At 42.6% G+C, this 21297-nt stretch overlaps 1 protein-coding gene across 4 annotated transcripts in view; it reads right to left on the reverse strand.

Moving 5' to 3' along the window:
• Nucleotides 1-796: 796 nt before the first annotated feature.
• dlgap3 (discs, large homolog-associated protein 3) overlaps nucleotides 797-21297 on the reverse strand; it is a 180125-nt gene continuing 159624 nt past the window's right edge. For 3 of the 4 annotated variants that reach the window (XM_080863070.1, XM_080863071.1, XM_080863069.1), the window contains exons 4-13: nucleotides 18892-19106; nucleotides 16049-16151; nucleotides 14917-15133; nucleotides 12736-13274; nucleotides 10885-10979; nucleotides 9689-9908; nucleotides 8323-8617; nucleotides 8143-8234; nucleotides 7821-7967; nucleotides 797-7200 (exon numbers count right to left, since the gene is read on the reverse strand). In XM_080863070.1, coding sequence (XP_080719196.1) covers nucleotides 6883-7200; nucleotides 7821-7967; nucleotides 8143-8234; nucleotides 8323-8617; nucleotides 9689-9908; nucleotides 10885-10979; nucleotides 12736-13274; nucleotides 14917-15133; nucleotides 16049-16151; nucleotides 18892-19106 — 2241 coding nt within the window. In that variant the 3' untranslated portion in view covers nucleotides 797-6882. Of the gene's footprint in view, nucleotides 7968-8142; nucleotides 8235-8322; nucleotides 8618-9688; nucleotides 9909-10884; nucleotides 10980-12735; nucleotides 13275-14916; nucleotides 15134-16048; nucleotides 16152-18891; nucleotides 19107-21297 lie in introns of all 4 variants that reach the window. The other variant, XM_080863072.1, reaches the window with a different exon arrangement.

Consider the following 21297-nt stretch of genomic DNA (forward strand, 5'->3'; position numbering starts at 1 on the left):
CGTAAACTCAAAAGGAGTCAAAAATGGCCGGTTGTATTTCAGACCTCAGTGGGTTCATCCAACAAATCGTGAAAAATTAGATTTAAATTTTTGTTCATAACAGTGCAGATTTCTGACATTTTGTGTAATTTAAGCTGTAACAATGTGATTGTTTTCTAACAAAAAACAGTGTGAAACTTAAGTTAGACTTGTGTTTGTAAATGAACCGCCCCATGTTGTGTAGCTTTCTGGGTTTTATAGTTATTGGGCTACATATTTATTTATTATACAGGCTATACAGAAACTCACATGTTTTATGTAACTAAAGTGTGTAATTATGTGGGCTACAGACAATAATTAAGTTATAGACTATATTTATATGAAAAATGTGTATACTTACTGCATTTGAATTATTTTAACCATATGTAACCACCTGCACATGTGTTTGAAAAAAAAAAAGGCTTTGATTTTGCCACCCCATTTGATTTCTTTGCCACCATAAGAAAATTTCTCTAGATCCGCCCCTGGTTGCATGGCAACTGCGAAGGTCAAGACCATGTCATAATTGCCCGTAAGGCACAATGTCATTTTCACATTTCGATTTTTTGGATGAGTTGCATCAATCTTATCCTGTAATCCTAGCAGATCCATTTAAGTCAGAAGACTGTTTCCTGTCTTTCATTGCTGGCTTGAAGCAGGTGAGGCCGAGGCCGATGAAATATGATTAGGGTGACATGCACTTTATATATTCTCACCTACTTATTTGGTCATTAATCAGAAAAATCAACACACACAAAGAAGACGCAGCACCCACTCATTTACCTCGCTAAAATAGCTTTATAATAATCATATTAATAGTAATAATATTAGCCATTAGAAAATGTTTCGACAACGTTGACAGTGTTACATTCTGTGTTGGGGTAAACCACGTCACAGTGTGCCATCTCTCTGGGCTTTCAGCGCTGTCAGGCGTGCTCCTTTCGACACATCCAGACCCATGAGTCATTATGAAATCCAGAAAATCAATTTGTATGTACAAAATGAGAAGCACAACACAAGAAACAGAATCAGGATGTACACCGGGCATCGTCCTCCACCGCCGTCCAGCACGTCTTCGGATCGCTGTGTTCATGCACGTTGTGTACTCACTGGTGGCAATTCATATTTTATGGCATCTGTATTGCTATATGCTCCGGTCAATTCTTTTTCTTTATAGGATGAAAAAAAAAACCAAAACCCCCAAATAAAGCAAAACAAAAGCATTTAATGATTTAACTGTACAATATACTGTCTTGGCACTGAATCGAACGTGTATAAAACAAGTAAGCACAACAATAAAGCTGAGCTTAAAGACAGAAAAGCTTAATGTGTCAAACCCGTCTGATTTAGAAATCGTGGTGAGACATGAAAGAGAAGGAGAAGAGGGGGCTATTGTGTTTTTTGCTACATTATAGAGTAGAACACAGAGAGTGGAGCGTCTTATCAGTTTGAAGTCTGTGTTTCGTCTCTGTTGTGGCAGCACTAAGAGTTCAGAGTGGAGTAAAAGCACACGGAGAAAGAAGGTCTTAGGTCTGGGTCTTCTATTCGCTCCACCTGTTCAGTGCTTACTTTTCTCTCAGTGATCTCACCCCGCATGGGAGTGTCCATCCGTGATCCCAGAGAAAAATATCTTCCCAGAGTTATTTTCAGTTTCCTCTTCCTCTACTCCATCTCCTTAGTAGCAGCGATTTATTTACTTTCTCGTTAGATATTAAACCTTTTCTTTTTGTTTTGTTATTGTACACAAGACTCATCCTTGAATATAGAACAATGTTTACCCCATGGCTGTGACTAACAACACCGTTTGTAATAATGGAAGGGATGGCAATTATTAACCATTTTAATGACAGCAATCATACTAATAATCATGACGTAATAACAATATGTGCAATATTGAGAAGAGCAACGTCTGTTGGTAACAGGTATTTACATTGTTGTAAACACGACGGTGGCAGGGTATCATTTTTGTTAATTACACAGTAATTGCTCAGTTTTCTCTGATCTGCATGGCTAACCGTGTCTACTGTAAAGCGACATTACAGTGCTAATACGCACACATACAGAAGTACACCTCAGTGCTAAAGGCACATTGGAGTTTCAGTTAAACATCTGCTTGGCGCTGAGCTGCTCTGGAGGCAGAAAGGAAGCAACATAGAACATTTAAGGAAGCGTGCAAACATTTTTTTTTATTAGATATGGACTCAGCTTTTCAGGAATAGTTACTCAGTGTATTAAGACTGTAATCACCTCTGTTAATTCCTTAGTCTGAACTTAAATTTCCAGCTAAACACGAGTACGTGAGAAGAATTGATGCAATCCAGCACGCTTATATGTAACTGCTAGCAGTCTCAGTAGGCTGGATCCACATATACATTTGAAAAACAATTCTGTATGTAATAAATGTGTTTATTTTAGTTCTACTAGTAGAGCTTTGATCTTTTGATGATATATTGGGTCTTGATACAACCTGTCTGCTCATTTGTTTCAGCTTCAAATTCCTATAAACCAACTTTCCTCTGACTGGCCTTTTCTCGCAAACAGAAGGGTTGAACTGAAGGTGGGTGGGGCTTCTGTGCTCACAGCCATGAGCTGTGCACCTGAGATGGCCATATTGATACCTGATGTCTTCTATATCCTACGGAGCCAAGAACAGAAAAACCATCAGAAACCAGTGCTTATTTCAGTTTTTGTTTTGTATAGCCTTTTACCACTGTAACAGTTTATATAGGACCAAAACATGGAAACATATATTAACCCCCACCTCTTTAAATAAGCTAAGTTTGATGTATGAGTTTGAATAATGTTACAGCCTCCATATCTCTCCACACTGATCTTATTTTCCAATGGTTTCCAATTCGCTCTCCTGTATCCTAGCACTGCTAATGCTAAGCAAATATTTCCTATTGCTGTTGGTTAAAAGTATTCAAATGCTGATAATTGTCTGAAAAAGTTTTTTTTCACACATTTGATCACCTTTAAATATTGCTGAGAATAATGACACAAACGAAATGTTTTTAGAAAATTGCCCCCTCTGCTTCTCGTAATGAGGGTTAATTCAGTGACTTAGCTTTTTCCTCCAGAGCAGCTCTGTCTCACAGAAATGTAAAATTAAAACTCAAATCTGCTGCTACTACACCCCTACACCTTCAGTCTGTTGCAGATGCACAGCACACAGCAAATGCACACACGTAGCACATCGGCTACGATCGCCTCCATCGCCAGCACCTGCACGTTACCGCGCTGCGCTTTCCAGTCTCGGAGAATGGCTGAAAGAGAATCTGGGCTCAAATGACGTGTGATTTCCACACTTTCAGAGAATATTAACAACATTCCTGCAGGGCTGGTCTGACGCTGTATGTTCAGGGTCTGTTGGTTGAGAATCCCCTGAGGACAGAGGCCTGGGTTGGGGATTGGAGACACTGCTGCTAGAAACTGAGGTACTGAGAGTTGGCTTATCCATCTGGCTGTCCACGTGGGGTTTTTGCACTTACAGAAAGAGGTGAAAAGGTTCATATAGCAGTCTGTCTGTTGTGTCGGTGAGTGGTCAGGTCATGTTTGTACAACTCCAGTGTACTGTGCAGATATCGAACAACGAATAGATACAGTAAAGAACGCAAACCGTGGAAATCACAACCACCAGAAGTGTGTTTTCAGTGGACCTGTTATCACAAGGCAAGGTGGCTGGCTAACACCTCAAATTATGATAAACAATAGAGGAGAATGTCAGCGAGAACTGAAGACAAAGTAGTAGGAGTAGTTGTTGCTACTGTGGATAAATATCCAACAAAGCCTTTAAAGATTCCTGGAGCCCCTCGAGGCCAACTCATAATGGAAAGACCTTGCCATCCCTCTGAATGTAGCTTTGAGGATTGCGAGGGTGGAGTCAAGAGTCCTTCACAGTGGAGTTACAGTAATAAAGCAGGTCTTTGTGCTTTGTTTCATGAGGGCTGGGTCAAAAACGCAGCTGAAATGTTGTCAAGTTTCAGGGAGAGAGGATCATGGGGATAAAAAGGCCGCTCTCTGAACCGCACGCCTTCAAATGAATTAAACATAAAATCGGCCGTTTCACATGGAGGCTGTTAAGCGCATCGCCTCGGAGTCGAACCGAAACATCGATTGCGGTTTTCAAGGACATCGACATCAGTGTCCTCCGAGGATGTGATCGTTGTACAAAGACAGTGTAAAATCCTACCAATTTGTTTTTGTTTGAAATCACAAAAAAAGGCTACAAAAAGTGCTTTCCTTTTATCGGTCAAAAAAACAAATCCCATTAGATTCTGCTAAAGGGAGCTGTAATAAAGCATGCAGTATTAACATCAATAGAATTTGCCAGTCTTGTGTGGGTATTGCAAGTGAAAGTGGGGGAGATCAAAGATGGTGTGTCAGTACAGTAAAAAGAGTTTCTTTAACAATATTCTCTGTATATTTTATACTTTTCTATTTACATTTCTTTATATACTGTAAACTGTGTTCAAAGGAAACCTCCACATATAGCTGGTTAGGCACATGTAGTTGGCTCTAAAGAGGAAATACAGGAAGGGGATACAGCAGTATATGTCATTAGAACCACAGAAGAAGATATACAGTAGGCCTAAGGAGGCTCACACTTGGCAATTAACACTCTTGCCAGTTATACCCTGTGAACCTGACTCACACACTGAAGATAATAATATTCATTTGAGATTCTTTTTCACATGTACTGAGTCTGGATATGCCACACAACTGTAGTATCACACAATGCTATAATCTATCATAATAATACTGTAGAATTTCACATTTGATATATGCTTTTTTTAAATTCGTACATATACTGTACTCAATAATCTCTACTAATCTAGAAATGTGGATTATATTATAAAATATACATCTCCCAATAAAATATCCCATTTTTCCAACACATTCCATCCAAATATTAGAAAAAAAGAAAAAACAGGTCATGCTAAAAGATTTTTCAAATTTAAGTGTGTGTGGGTTTGTTTTTTTTTCTATCGTCAAAATGGCAGATTTGGACTTTTTAGTATTCGCCGGGCTTCGTCACATGTCCCTTGTGACTCGCAGCCCTGTGTAAGCATTAATTCCAGTGCATTCACACACACATGCCATTTTTCTGTGCAACATCCATACAAAACACTTGTGTCAGAAATATCTGTTATGAAGTAGATTTGCAAATGAGGCCCCCTTCAAAAACTCTTCAAATCGTGCTACACTTTTCAGAGCGGAGACCACAGAGAAGAGAATTTCAGGAAGTCAATAACGAGAAACAAAGCACGCACACGTCCACTCAATCAAGTATTAGCTAATTTCACCACAGTTGCCAGACTCTGTCTGGCAGCTCGGCGGTTTCCTGTGTTTGATGTCTCTTTGGGGAGGTTTCGTAGGGCACTGCTGTTCACTGAATACCACTCTTTTTTGTTTACTTCCCTTCAGAGAAATCATCCCTTCTTTGTAATCAGGGCTCTGTGTGATTGAGAGGACGGCACTTCGAGTTAGGCAAGCAGATTCTGCTGAAGACTTTGACGGTTCTTTTATTTTGCGATCTGCTGCCCTCTTAATTAAGCAGTAGGGGGAAATCCACTGAAACAATTTCTAAGAGAAGAGAAAATGCACTGCGCGCCAGGGAAAGCACTGATTAAGTGCAAAAAAAGCACGAAAAACAACAACAAAAAGAGCCCCACCCCACCCAAAACCCCCCCATCTTCCGTCATGGCTGTTTCATTGGGGTGTCTGTTAATTCCTGACTGAAGTGGCGAGAACTTCCTACAGACCATTGTTATTAGTTTGGGTCCTCATTTAACCACTTGGTGGTGCTATAGTCTCACAGTGAAAAAGGGGGCTTTCTCAGCAGAGTCCTGTATAGCCTTGGAAAATATATTCTCCTCTAAAAGCTCACAGAAACCCCACCCCTGAACGCTTGAAACTTCAGAAGGACTACATAAGAAGCAAACAGCTTCTCTCCCCTAGTTTTTTATTTATTTTATGTCTGCAGTGCTCTCTAGCCATCAAGGCTGTGATGCTACACTGCAAAAGCTCCTTCTGGCAAACATGACTGTGCACTCTATGTACAAATAGCACTTGCCCGTTCAAACAGCCTGACTGCTGAATGCTGAGGGTAGTCAAACGAAAACACGGGATTTGAGGAACGAAAGAGAGAAACTTAAAGTGATTTCATACTCTCTGACTGAGTGCTGCCGGGGACAGATGGCACCTGGGTGAAAGGTGCAAGCTGTAGTTGGCTGACAACGACTGGGAGGGATGTTCTTTGGGGTTTGCCAGCCATCTGACTTTAAGGGCATTAGAACCGATGCTCAATTCATCCATGTTTGTTCATCCACACCGGTAGCATCAGTCAAGCGAATGGACACATCTTGTATGTGATTAAGAAACCTCACAAAGAAGGATGAGGTTTTACTGCACACGGCATCCATACAGGGAGATTCTGTATGAGTTCTTGTATCTGTTAAGCCCTTGATTTTTCAGTGATGGAGATGTGCTCGGTAAACACGCACAGGCATGATACTACTGCGTGAACCTCGGTTGGTTATAAAAGTGGACTGCTGTTTGTCTTCAGCCATAATATTAATCAAAAACAAAACAAAAAAAAGACTTAAAAATGTCTGCTAGCTAGCTACCATTCCACGTTTAGGCCTCTGTGTCTGTAAAATATCCAAATTTCAAGACACTACGATGGCTGTCATTGCTTGTTTAATGAGTATGATAACTGATTTCGATGGAAATGCTAGAGGGGAGTAGCGCATTAACAGCGTGCGGATCCAAAACTGGGCTCGGAGACAGACTGAGATTGGCCAGCTTTGCAGGGGGTGAGGGTGGGTGAGAAGGTGGGAGGGAAACACCTCAGCTCGGTGTTCAGAGTCGAGTCTGGGCTTCGGGGATGTAGATCTCGATACTTTCGGCGCTCTCTGTTGCCGAATTCTGCCTGAAGGAGGCAGTGCGCCGGGTCTGCAGCAGCCGCCTCCTCGCTTCTGTCCTCTGACGGTCCCCGAGGTCCATTGACTTCTCCCTGATGGGCAGGGTGTGCCCACCGACGCGAGGCACCACCAGGCCCCCTGACCCACCTCCTCCTCCACCTCCAGCAACCCCATCCCCAACGCTATCAGCCCGGAGGCTGCCACTCACCCCACCTGCTGGCTTCTTTGGTAAGGGTGGAGGAAGCTTCTTGTCCTCCTAGCCCAGTCGTGGTGATCAGGTGAACAGGCAGTGGATTAACCGAGAGGGGGGAAAAAATATGGTTTTGTATGGTTGTGTAGAAGGAATCCCATGCAAAAACAAGAGGAGATAGAGGGAGGATGAAAACCCAACAAAAAGGTAAGAAAATCCAACATAAAGGGCAAAAATTCAAGTGAGGAAGAATCACGGACCGAAACATAACGACAAAGCACATAAAATCAGCAAAAAAACATCTCAGCATGCGTTGGCATTGGGTGAAGTAAAAGGCAATGAAATGGGAGAAGGTAAACAGAGGTAATGCACAAAGAAAAAGAAGAAAAGAGAAACAATTGTTAGTTTGTTGTTGACTGAATAATGTTGATCAGTGAGTAGCCAAACCTATATAGAAAATAATGTAATACGCTGCATTAAATGCAAAAGACGTCTAGCACATTTTGGATTTCACAGTCTTGTGGGCAGCTCAGCTCAGCTCAGTTCCTCTTGCTGTTCTGTATTTTCACAGCCTGCAAAGGCTTGGAGGGCACAACCATCTGCGCTACTCGCCTGCACACTGCCATCTTAGCTCTGGGGGAGTGCTGAAGGGAAACCAGGGTGGTTTGGACCCCCGGGTCTCTCACCTTCTTTTCAGGCGGGAGCCTCCAACCAGAGTCCTTGAGCCTCTGGAGATCCTGAAACTTGACCCTGACGTCCTCTATATTGAGCTGGAGCAGGTCCCAGAAGGCAGCCAGGTCCTGAGACGTGGGCTGAGGGTAGGCTGATGGGTCCTGGGTGTGCGGGGGGAGACAGGACTTAACAAGTAAAGCATTACATGGGGATTTACAGACTAATTTCACCGGTGAAGTGTTTGCAGCCGAGCAAATCTAGCCCTTTAGCGAATCACGGCAAAAATCATGCGCCATATGTAATGTCATGATTTCGCATGCAATCACACATACTCACCACACTCTGTTGGCAGAGGCGGAAGAACTGCTGGACTTTCTGAGACATGAGCATCTGGGCACTGCCAACTGCGTTTCGAATCAGTTCAAGAACTAGGTGGGAAAGAGCACACACGTAGTTTGAGAAACCCAAGAATTATTCATTGTTAATCTTCATCTCGAGTCGTCCTCTCTCACTCACTCTCCTCCGGAAGTTCGTTCTCCTCTGCTTCTCTCTCCATGTTCTGGCACCAGCCCTCCATCCTCTCCACCTCTGTCTGCAGGAGGCGTAAGAAGAACTCTCCATCTCTCATGCAGGGAGAGGCTCGGCCCGAGTCGGGCAGGCTCCGGGGACCCTCTAGGGACGGTGTCCCCGCCCAAGCTCGCTCAGAGGTAATGGGGAGAGGAGAGTGGGAACGTGGAGGCAGGTGCGGTTGCTGGTGGGGCCGTGTGTCAGCTTGACAGGCCTCAGTGGTGTAGCCAGTCTGGATAAAGTCCTGGGATAACATAAGAACAAAAAAGCCTGTTTTCGAACCACTGCTGAACCTCAGCCACTATTTATACTAGTATTAATGCCACAAATGTGCAGTGTGGACTCCACTTTTGATCCAGTTTAAATATACCCAATGATATTTTTATATTTAATCATGAATAGCACTACTGAATAATTAGTTTTTAAGCAAATCCTTCTGCCATGCAAATACACAAGGACACACTCACGGCCAGCTTCACTTCCATTGCTATTTAAAGCTTTTACTTTACAGACAGTACCAGTGAGAAAAAGATATCCTCCTAAAGGCAGGGAAGCTGACAAGTGCAATCTAGAAGACCCAGGGTACTCTTCCAGCAACATTAGCCAAGCTAATAACCAAGAAAGTTACCTGACAGCTAATGTTAATATACTAATGTTAATGTTTTGTATGTATAAATCATAGTAATTAAAGCTGTCAAACTCTTTCCTCAGAAATGAGTGGAACTATAAAGTGTTATACAGGGGGAAAAATGATGAAAGTGCAGTACTGATACCTCAGTGCTGTACCTAAATACAGTATTTGAGCAAATTACATTTCAGCCTTGACAAGATAAAATCTAACAAGACTAGAGAAAACCTGCCTCCAGTTGTCTTCAGCTGTTTCTGTCTATATTACTCTCAGCCCCAAGGCTGATCTGTCAGGTCTCCCAGCAAATGAGTAGTTCAGATTGCAAAATATTCAGAAAAAATGTTGATTTTCAGATGTTGTATAAGGAAGAAAATGTCTTTTATTGTAAGATTGCAAGTTAATTAAACACCGATTACACCATGAATTTCTATCCATTAACCCGAGGACATGCAAGCATGTTGGGTGTCCCCACAACCTGCTGTCAGTGTTGCCACTATCAAAATAATCATGCACATATAAGGACTTTGTCATTTACTATGTCTAAATGAAGCCCAGAGGAGCATTAAAGTGAAAGTGGCAAAAGTTTTCCTTCAGAGATCAATGAAGCTAAAATGTTTTTGTATTTGATTGTTTCTGTAAAACTTCAACAGCTGCCTGTGATCCTACAGGAGAATTGCTCACTGCTACCTCTTTGTAGGCCCACTGTCCCTGTGTGTGGACGGTGCGATGGCACTCTGTATACTGGCTGGCGGACTCGGGCTCAGACGAGTGCCTTTGGAAGGAGCAGCCAAACTGGAGACTTTTGTCCTGCATCGGCACAGCGATGCTCAATCCCGGGAAGCCCTCGGGGTCCAGGTCGGCCTGCACGCTCGCCGTCACGCTGTTGGAGCGCTTGAAACGAGCTCTCCTGCAGGACAGGGAGTCAATGCAGTCCCAGAGAAATCGAGTCACACAGAGAACTATATGCAAATGCTTTCTTATTGTGCTATTATTTTGGCTTCTGTTAACTGCACGTTCTTCTTTGAGTAAGGCTGCCATGTCACTGCACTCACTACTACTCACTTGGTTATGATAAGACCTGCTAAATCCTCTGGCATATGACGCACCAGTGTGGGCAAAATGTCACGTCGGTGGACTGGGCGATGATCGTTAACTCTATTACAAGTTTATACCCCACCTCCTCCTCACCCTTCTTTCCTGTCTGATGAGGGGTGACTCAGATTTCCGTTATCAGTCTGCTGTTTTCTGAGATGTCACGCTGTCGCGCTCGACGAGCAGGTGTGACGGGCGTGGGGGGACGGGGGGGACGTTGTTAAGGGATGCATGATCACAAACCGCTCGGGGGTTTGGAAGTATGCGATGCTACGAGTGTTTGCATGCATGCGTGCAAATCTGACCTGCAGGCAAAGCTGGATATAATTAGGAGATGGGTTGAGTCACGTGCGAAAGTCATGTAGAGTGTATGATTTGCAGTAGTCATGGTTACACTCACTAATGGCTGAAAAACAAGACATTCTTGGAAGAAAGTGTTGCCGAGTTCAAGCTGTGATCTCTGATGAAATGTTAAATGAAATAATAGGATCTAGCCTAGAAATCAACCATAGGTGGCTGCTCTGTTGGGCACTCAGGAGATGAAGGCTTTTTTTTCAAATTGTAAATGAAAATTATTCACATAAATTACTGTGCAAAGACCAAAAGTTCTTGATGAAGCTACATATTTTGGAGCAAAGATAAATTAGCGAGATAAACAAACACGTCTTATTTTGCAAGTTTGTTTCTTTTTATAATGAAAGCAGCTTAAATGTCAGGCAAAATAAACAGCTCATGTTTAGACTGGATTTCAAAGATGAGTAGTTTTTCTTTGATTTTTACTTTCCTGGTACCTTTTGTCGTCTTCCACTTGGACTCCTACAGAATGGACCTCGGTCAGAGCTTTGCCCTCCGTGTCGGAATCTGAAAGGGTCTCTGAGCTATCCACCTGCAGCAGAGGAGGACACGAGCACCACAGTCAGAGTGGAGAGAATGAAATCGGAAACCTCACCTGCCCTGCTGAACATACAGGGACTATATAATGCAGTCATTGTGTTGCATGGATGCATGTGAACAGCAGAGGTTCAAAACCGTTTCATCTGCATTCATATCCTCCTAAGAACCAAGAAAAAAGAATCTTCCCATTGAACTTTATTTGTGATTTCCTTCCTCTTTGGTGTTAAAAGAGGCAACCCAAACACATGAGATATCAATGGAAAGTCCAGGATGTCCTTTATTTAGTATATCATGACTTAGTAGGGTAGATAGGCTGATTCTCAGGAGGACACAATTCCATGCCTGAGAGTTTATAAGAGCATTTATTGAGAGCTCTGACAGGATGACCAGACACACCGATCGTGTTACAATCCTGGATTGAGCTAGTAATGACATCATAATAATGGGATACTACTGTGTAGTAGAAATAGTACTTAAGCTATTTGACTTTTGAGGTTAATTAGGTTTGACTGGTGATTCTTTTCAGGCCATTTTTATGTCCATGTGACTACTGTATGACAACTAGTGTTAAGGCTCTGTTCATTCATTTAGAGGGGACTTAAAAAATAACTAACCATCTCTGAAGACATGTCAGAGATGAATGTCCCTATTTAATAAAAGTATAGCTCTATAGCAGAATATTGATGCCACTCCCAAGCTTGTATGCTAATTATGGATCTATAGCCTTTTGAATAGCTAAGCTTTGCACCTAGATCGCAGGAAAACTCGACAAAGTCTTCACATGGAGCAGAAAATGGTTTGCAGCTACTAACGCTGAGGGATTATGCATGTTCTTTGTGTAAATGGACTGTATTTCGATTGGTGCTGAAACCATTTTTCTCTTGGCTTAGCTGAGTTGAAAATTAGCATCTGTAAAGCTTGCCTGTAAAGTTATTCACCAAGCCAAAAAACCAAACATCCTCGGGAAGAACTGAGGGGGCTGGAGTGCAGTGATTAGTTCACAGCCTTTAACTGTGCAAACTACTGCGCCTTCATCAGAGATTCCAAGCATCTGCTTGTTCGGGCTCGGTACACGTGAGGATTTGGTGCTTTCTGAAGTTCGTATCACTGCAAATCAAGTTTGGATTTGTGGACAAAGGATACAGTTTAACCAAAACAAGCAATTTGAAGACTTGCAGTTTTCATTATTTTTCTATATGTCTGTGAAGGTTCTCAGTCATCCAGGTCATCGTAGTCAAAGGAGCTTGCAAAGAATCCATCTATGTCCACTGTGAGCGACCATCTTTGAACAGAGGCGGGGGTTTACGACACCAACTCTCTGCCATCTATAATCAAGTTTTGAGATCCCTTCCCAGACGCCTTAACGCCCACTCACATCCTGGGCCATCTGACCTCAGGAATTCGCATGATAAGGTGGGGCCAGGTTTCACAATGAACACACCCGAAACTCTGGCTGATTGGGACCCACGCCCAGTTTCCCACCTTGGCTCAGGCGATTAGAGGATCATCAGGGGGTCCTTTTGTCCCTCTGTGGGGGGTCACTCCCACTAGGTTTATATCTGGGACTCTCCACCATTTGACCTTAGAACTGAAGAAGCTTCTCGGATGAGAGGTGAAACGTCTTCAAGCAACTTAAAGAAGTCCAGACGCTTTCTTTGCAAGCTCCTTTGATTATTTTCTATCATCTTTTAGAGAGCCTAATCTAAATAAATGAAAATAAAAGGCATATTTTTTTGTTTTCCTCTCACCTGCACAGCTATGGATGGCCTCCACTTTCTGACAGCACGCCCTTCGTCCTGCCCTCCAGCTTTACTCAGCATGATGCTGTTCTGAGGCAGAGAGGCTGATTTCCCCAGACTGCCTCCCACTCTGCCATCCCTCTCTCTTGCTGGCCTTGGCGGACCCTCCAGAAGGCTGTCAGCTGAGCTGCTGTGTTTGGCTCTCACCCCGACTCCAGGACCCCCTCCATAGGGCACCAGCTCTCTTGAGCCCCGAACCCCGTCCAGGCTCTCTGCGGAGTTGCTGTGCTGTCGGGAACGCCCGGGTCCGCTGCCAGTGTAGTAGCCTCCTCTGGAGGTGCGGCCCGATGGCCCGTCAGAGTTACCCAGGTCCACGGAGTTGCTGTGCTGCTTGGGGCGTCCGGGACCGGAGCTTGAGACCAACTGCCCGCTGCTCTGGAAGTAGGCATCCTGGGTGGACTCTGTGCTGCTCTGGGCTCGCACCGAAAGTGAAGACTTTGACATGCGGGGTGGGAGTGGAGGAGGAGCACCTTTACGATAAGGAAAGACTGAAGTGTCAGAAGAGCAGGGGAAAAGGAAGACAAAGGCACAGTGGGCTGTTAAAAGCAAAATGGGTAATATATCAACAGGGAGCAGGGGAGGTGGATACTTACAAAAGGGACAGACTGGAAGGAGAATGTGACAGGAAAGTTAAGGAGTGAAAAAAATAGGAAAGCGGTTGACATAAAGAGGCAAACAAACATGGAAAGGAGGAGAGAACAATGATAAAGCCATTAAGAATTACAGCCAGTGTAAGATGGAAGAGGAAACACACAAAAGTCCAACTTCTTTTCATTAAAAAACAGCTTTTAGTATAAATTTCAGTGAGTGGCAGGGAGGGATGCGCTGGAAAAGACAGACATGATAGCGAAGCAAAAACCTCTTCCCCGCAGCTAATTTAACTCTTAACTCATTCACTGCCATTTTTACTCATTTTTGAAGAGCCACAGAAAACTGTGTGTTATGATCATATAAACGCTGAACCTACCAAAATGAAGAACAGACTCTCTTCTTTCATCCAAAAAAAAAGCTTGTTTCTACCATTTTCCATTCTTTAGTAATCAGCTGTAGAAGAGAGGTGGGTTCCACCAAAAATGCCTGTTTTGACCACAAAAAGGGAGAAAACGAGCTTTTTGTGAAAAATACATTTCAAGCAGTCTGATGTTCACTGACAAGCTGCCCGAGGTTGTATTCTAGCCCCTCCCATTGAAAAACGTAATTGACGTCTATAGACGTAAATGGCAGTGAATGAGTTAAGAAGACAGAGCATTTTCCTGAGAGCAATATTTAAGAAAGACATCACTCACAGTTTCTTTAAATATATATTTGAACAGAGTTTATTTTCAGAGTGCAGAGATGCTCACTCCAAAGCTGTAACCCACCCTGTGTGCATACGCAGTGTTGCTGTGTGACTTGGTGTACCAGGGAGGGGTCTGTGCTGAAAGTGGATAACACTTCACAGAGGCTTTAGGAAACACTGGATGGATTTTGTGGCAAATAAAAACAGCCCAATATTAGGCTTAAGCATTATTGGGAAGACTTGTCAAAGCAAACATCATCAAGAGTGAAACCAAAAGACAGAGACAAAAAGCTGGAGACACTGAGCTATCATCATAATCACATGGGTTCCTGTACCTATTTCTGAGCCTGTGAAACCTGCAATCAGACAGGGGAGGGTGATCGGAGAGAGATGAGATACAAAGGCAAGGCAGAGATGGCAGAGAACAAAGAGCATGCACAAATGTAATACACACACACACACACACACACACACACACACACACACACACACACACACACACACACACACACACACACACACACACACACACAGCTGAGCCTATAGCATGCATATGTAGGCACAAACACAGAGGAGAGGGGTAAAAAACAGCTCATTAGAGGTTGAAAGAATAGCGAAGACAAGAAAAGGCTGTATATTAAAAATGGATGCAGCTGTGCAACGAGTGTGTGTGCACGTGTGTGCGTGAATTTGCTTTTGTCAACGTAAATGCACACAGCCTGTCATAAAGTTTCATCTCCCACTGTGTCTCCTGCCGCGCTGCTGCCACATAAAAGGCAGCCGCGCATCCAAACGCTCCACAGAGACACCCCAGACTTTTGCATACTGGTGGACTCAAACCGCACACTCACCGGCCCCGCCCTTGATGCTTCCCTGGGGGCCAGACATGGAGAAGACGGAGAGACAGTCGTCATCCTGGGAACATCCGGCCTGGATGGCGCGAACGTAGCTGTGGCTGCGAGTGCGGAACACTCCTGGAAGATCCAGGGCTTCGACAGCTTGAGACTCCACCCCCCCGAACATGGTCCCACACACGGCTTCGAACTGACGGTTTAACGTCTCTCCGAGCTGGAGGATGAGCGGGAAGGTGCAGGGGATGAGAGTTCCTACATCAGTACTTGTCTTACACATGTCAGATGCACAATTTATATCCCCAAAGAAACTGTCTGTTGAAAGCTTGTGAACCCAGTTTTGTCATTTTCTACACAAATATAACCTATAAAGTTATTGCAGCTTAACACAAGTCCTAAAGAAATTTAATTTAGATTCTAGTCATTGAGGAAATTTCGTTCATGATAAATTTCCTGATGTAAGTCAGATTTTTGCTGTGACATACTTTACAGTCGAGTTAACCTTGTAGGTTGACCTCTCCTTTGGAGGGTAACGGTGGTCTTGAATTGTGGACTGCATTCATTAATGTGCAAAGCTTCTCAGAAATCACCTTTGTCCCATTCATGATTGATCCCATTTTCATATCATTGACTGAAAATCCCTCATCTAATTTCAGCTTCAAATTATGCTCTTTACGCCCTCACAGACATGCACTATTGGATCGTTTTCCTCAATAAACGAATGACCAGATCAAATCGAGCTTATCGTTAGCTCGGTGCAGCTCAGGTGACATCCACAATGCCAGCCCACATCAGCTAATGCCTCCACTGATGCCATTCTGAACATTAACATCTCACAAAATATGCACTGTTTCAGCCATCCCGCAGTTGAAGACATCTGAAGATGCCTTGCAATTCACCTTCATCCCATCTATGCCTTTCATGCCGTATCTGATGTAATCAACGTCAAATCCATTGTCATCTGTGCCTGCTTTGTTCTGCACTGCAGCCTCGCTGGCTTACGTATTTCATGTTTGCACCCGGAAGGACAGGAAGGTCTCAAAACAGATCTCCTAGGTCATATCTATGTAGAAAAACAGGCAATTCTAGGAGCGGTTTACACACTTCAAAGCCTCACCCTGCTGTTTGTTACCTGTGTGCTGGTCAAAGAGCGGGTGTAGCTACGGGAGCGGGTGTGGGTCTTGGGTGTGGTTCTGCTGTTAGGGTAAGAATCTGTACACTGTTTACACGAGTGCCTGGAATAAACACAAGCATAAATGTTAGTATTGATGCTTTGTTGTGGCTGTAAACACGTCCGCCATTCGCGTTGCTATTTTTATCAAAAAAAATGTTTGCAACACAAACAGCTCACCATTTGGTGAACCACCAAATAACAATTCACTGCATCATGTGTCATGACTGAGCCAGCTGGAGTCATTTTCCGTGCTGTGACGGTGCATTTCCATGCCAATTAGGGAACCATCATTTTTGTTCATTTTATATGAAAAATAAAATCCAGACATTCCAGCAGCTATTATGATGTTCAAGCAGAGCTACAGTTAAATGTGAGAAGGTTCCCAAGGCTGCCTATGTGAAAGTATTTACTGCATAATGCAAGAACATTAACATCCTTTTTCAGTTTCTTTCCCTATAAATTGAAATCCGCTGGTGTTATCTTTTTACTGATGTTTACCACCAAGCAATAATTTAGTTTAATAATTCAGTTTATGGTCTAAAATCTTAATTTGTCTAAATAAATGGTGCTTGAATGTTACTGAAATGCGTCTTTATATATGTCTTAAAAGGGTTACTCACTCAGTTTCACACAGAGTGTGAAATCATGTGTACAGAACACAGTGTGCCTCGTCCTAGCTGATGTTTATTTTCCTCTGTGTTCTTTGATTCACCCACTTGTTAAGTGCTTGCTATTAGGGCATTGCTGGGTCACTGAGTTTCTATCTATAATCTCCAGAGTATTTACACGGGCGGAAACAATGATTTGATCGCCTGTTAAATTTGTAAGTCTGCTCACTTACAAAGAAATGAACAGTCTCTCATTTTTATGGTTGCTTCATTTGAATGAAGAGAGACAGAACATCAACCAAAAAGTATTTGATCACCAATCAAAACATGACTTAGTACTTGGTGGAGAAACGCTTGTTGGCCAGCACAGCAGTGAGATGCTGTAGTTGGTCACCAGGTTTGCACACAGCTCAGGATTTTGGTTCACTCGTCTTTAAAGAAACTCTAAATCAAAGCTCTGCAGATCTTCTATACGACTGAGGTCTGAAGAGTCGCGAGACCACTCCATGGCATTAATGTGCTTCTTCTTTAGCCACTCCTTTGTTTTGGGTCATTGTCATGCTGGAAGACCCATCCATGACCTATCGTCAGTGTTCTGGCTGAAGAAAGGAGGTTCTTGTCAAGATTTCATGGTACATGGCCCCATACATTGAGTCTCAATAGGAATACCTGTATAAATAAAGGCCAAATAAAGTAAAAAAAATAAATCTACTGCCCCCTCAATGAGCAGATGCCAAATGATGATGATGCCAAAGAGTTTGATTTTGGTTTCAGCTGACCACAGCACTCTCTCCCAAGTCTTCTCTGAGTCATGTTCACTTGCAAATTTAAGACGGGCCTGTTCCTTTGCCTTCTCGAGCAGGGGCACCTTGTGACTGTGGTCTCAGCTGCCTTCACGCCATTAACATGCTCCTCCTGTGTGGTTTTGTTCTGATCCACAGCCTTTCTCATGATCATCCTCACCCCATGAGGCAAGCTCTTACATGGAGCTTCAGACAGAATCTGATTGATGGTCATTTTATATTTCTTCCATTTCCAAATAATGGCACCAGCAGTTGTCACCATCCTGACATGCTTATTGTGGATGGTCCCGTAGCAGGTCTAAAATCTTGTCTCTGATGTGCTTTGACAGCTCCTTGGTCTTCCCCATGGTGGTGGGGAAGTTGGAATTTAAGAAATTGATTCTACGGAGAGGTTTGTTTTAGACATATAACAAGCTGAGAACAGGCATATCGGTAATGATTGATTAATCGTAATCTATTCGACACAAGCATACACACAGACTTCAAATATTTATTTGACTCAATAACATGCATTTCAGTTCATAAAGTTTATGTAACGTGTTTTTTTCTGGATTTTTGGCTGATATTCTGTCTCTCTCCATTAAAATGAAACCACCATAAAATTAAAGACTGTTGGTTTATTTGTACGTGAACAAACTTACAAATTGAACAGGGATCAAACCTCCTTTATTTACTTTAACTAAACAGACATGAATTTTCTGAGTCTGAAAGGATCTTTTTAAAGTCTGAAATTAATAGTTATCCCAAAATGTGTTTGTAAACATCAGATTTTTATCATGTTACAAACTGAAAATAAAGATTTTGGAGAGCAGGGTTTTTCTAAGGAGGGAGACTTAGACTGTCTAAAAGATATTATGAAGCTATGAGAAGAAATTATCCAATGGTTTTGTATTTTCACCCACACTGTGGAAAATAATGTTGTCCACATTTAAAGAGTGAGCCTTAAAGGCACAATCAAACAGTGTTGTGTATTTAAGCTGCAGCCTCTTATAAAGTTATGGAAAAGGAATGAATTCTAAATGCAAACCAAAAAAAGCTGTAAAGTAACATAATGCAGAAATCCTCCTGTGGGGAAATGTTCGCATAAACAGCAACCGTCCATACTAGGACTAACTTGCTATTTTGTTTTTCTGCATTTTGTTCCACGTTGTTGTTTTTTTCCCCTTTGTCATCCCACTGCTGTCTGTTTCTGTATTTTATTGTTTACTTCTGTCACATCTGTGCAATTCCTATTTGATATCCTGTGCTGCTTTTGCACTGCTTAAAAAAAAGACAACCAAACTAAACCAAATAAACGTGTTTTTTACGGTTTTTGAAAGCAGAGAGTTGAGTCGAGGGTAAATACAAGTATTTCAGCATGAATATAAAAGCTGAATTTGTGCCATCTGACCTTTGATCCATGCTGATAGATCGTCTGAAGGCTTCCCTCTGGGCAATCAGCGTGGACTTGGGCGAGGCTTTGGGACTCGTGTCCGAGTCGGCGCTGTCATCATCGCCCATGGCTTTGATGTAGCTGCCACTCCGCATGCGACGGCAAGGGATCTCCCCTCCGCTGTCAGCTGCTCCGCCACCACCATAACCACCTCCCCAGTCTTCTGAAGGGACCTGAGGCACATCCACATCCACCCAAACATGCACACGGTCACCATAACTGACCAACTTGTATTGATCTGAAATTGCAACAGGTAGTGAGTAAAAATGTAACAACCATGTGGGACCAACATGGTTTTAGTAGGTCAAACAGTTAAATGCGTTAAAAGTAAGTATGCATTCCTCTTCTACACCCACTGTTAAGGGAAAAGGAATTAGTCATGATGTGAATTAATCAACACCGAGATATTGAAGATGTTTTTCACCGCACTGTTTGCAGTTTCTTCTCAATATCTGATGTCAAGATCCAAAGGCTTCTCAAAACAGAAATATATTTCTTAATTAATCGAAAAATATTTCACACCTCGAATGGTAAAAGGTTTATTTAGCAGCACAGTTCTGGCCCACGTGCACACAGCGTTGGGTTGGAGGGCAGACACAACCGAAAAGTCAACTGCACTCGTGCACACACGCTCACATGCACATGTATGCATACACGAGTAATGATGCAAGAGAAAGAGAGAATAGGATGAAGGGACTTACAGAGAGAGAGAAAGTCTGACAGCTGGAAAAACACTGACGCAGAGAAGGAAAAACAACGTAAGCTCAAAAGCCGACAGACGGAGAGCAAATAAATAAAAACAGAGAAAAACAGGTAGACAAGAGAGAGAGGGCAGCAGACAGGAGTGGCGACACGGAGTGGGAGAAAGACATGAACGTGGTGGCAAAAACACGAAACAGAAGACGCAATTTAACAGACGAGCAAATGATTCTGATGGGAAAACAACAAACACAGCAGTGCAGTCAAGACAAGAAACTAAAGACAACACGAAGAGAAATATAGAGAATCAATGAAATTAACCCCAAGAATTACGCTGACATGTTCTCACAGTGGCCCTAATGTAAAATACACGAAGGCGTTAGCGCACCCAGGAAGAGATCACAGTGTCAGTGAAGTTTTGCAAATTCAGCAATTACAGGCAACCCTTCAGTGAGTGGGTATCATGTGGAACTACTCCAAAGTTGGGAAGCGAAGTCAAGCATGAAACACATGAGTTGTTTTTTTTTTACTTTAACGCTTTGAAAATGACCTTTTGTTTACTTTGAAGAAATAAGACAACATAAAACAACAGATTAAAAAAATTCTAATCAAACAACCTCAGCTAACTGATTAGCATTGAGATTCAGTCTGGAGCTGCTTTATTGGTCTCAAATTACACAAAGCATGAAAGATGTCTTGACTGGTATTTTCTCAGCTAATTTCTAAATGTGTGTTGTGCTGAAATGAGGCAAATGCTAAATGCTAAAGTAGCATTTGGCCAGTCTTTGGATCAACAACCTAAAACAAAGAACTACAGGAGGCTAATAATGGCACTATATGCTTAGACACCACTCTACATTAAATTATTCATTATTCCACAGTACCTCTCTTGTCCCATCTCCCTCCTCTCTCCCACTAATGCCACTAATGGCTGCTTCTGCCTAAGCCTGGTTCTGCAAGCAAGTTTTTTCTTGATCACAGTGAGTCATCTGATTGTTTTCTCCGTATTACTGTAGCGTCTTTACCTTACAATATAAAGCCTCTTGAGGCAACTGCTGTTTTGATTTGGCACTATATAAATAAAGTGAATAAATAACCAGATAATCAGACATTTGGATATCCAAATATCTAGTACAGAGAGAGTTTTGGTGACAATGGGCTGATCTTTGTTTAGCCTTTAGCGCCCGTCAGGAGCTGTGCACAGGTTGATGGAGGAAACTAACAACAACGGCTCAACACTTCGGAGAAATTTTCATGACCATAAAAGACAGCACAATGTAGTAAAGTTTATATTTATGGTCCAAGTATTATACTTCAATATACTAATTAATGAATAACTCGTTATATGTATAGACTATTATGTATTTACTTTGTTAGGAAAGTCTAAAGACTAACTTGATGTTGCCTTACACATAAAAAATATAATTACAGGACTCCTGATCGCAGTGCTGTAGACAGCGTAGGACCAGCGTTCGGTAACAGTCAAAACCCAGAACTGATCTGAAAAATCTCAGTAGAGCTGATGAGAAATGCAGAATTAGGTGATGAGGTCACAGGGGTATTTCTCGCCACAAGTGACCCCTTATGTTGACAAGCGCAGCTTTAATTAGCATCATAGCTCGTGAGTATAGCTATTAACCTCGCATGTAACATGCTACTATTGTG

The sequence above is a fragment of the Rhamphochromis sp. 'chilingali' genome (assembly GCF_963969265.1).
Source record: "Rhamphochromis sp. 'chilingali' genome assembly, chromosome: 17".
Taxonomy (NCBI): Eukaryota; Metazoa; Chordata; class Actinopteri; order Cichliformes; family Cichlidae; genus Rhamphochromis; species Rhamphochromis sp. 'chilingali'.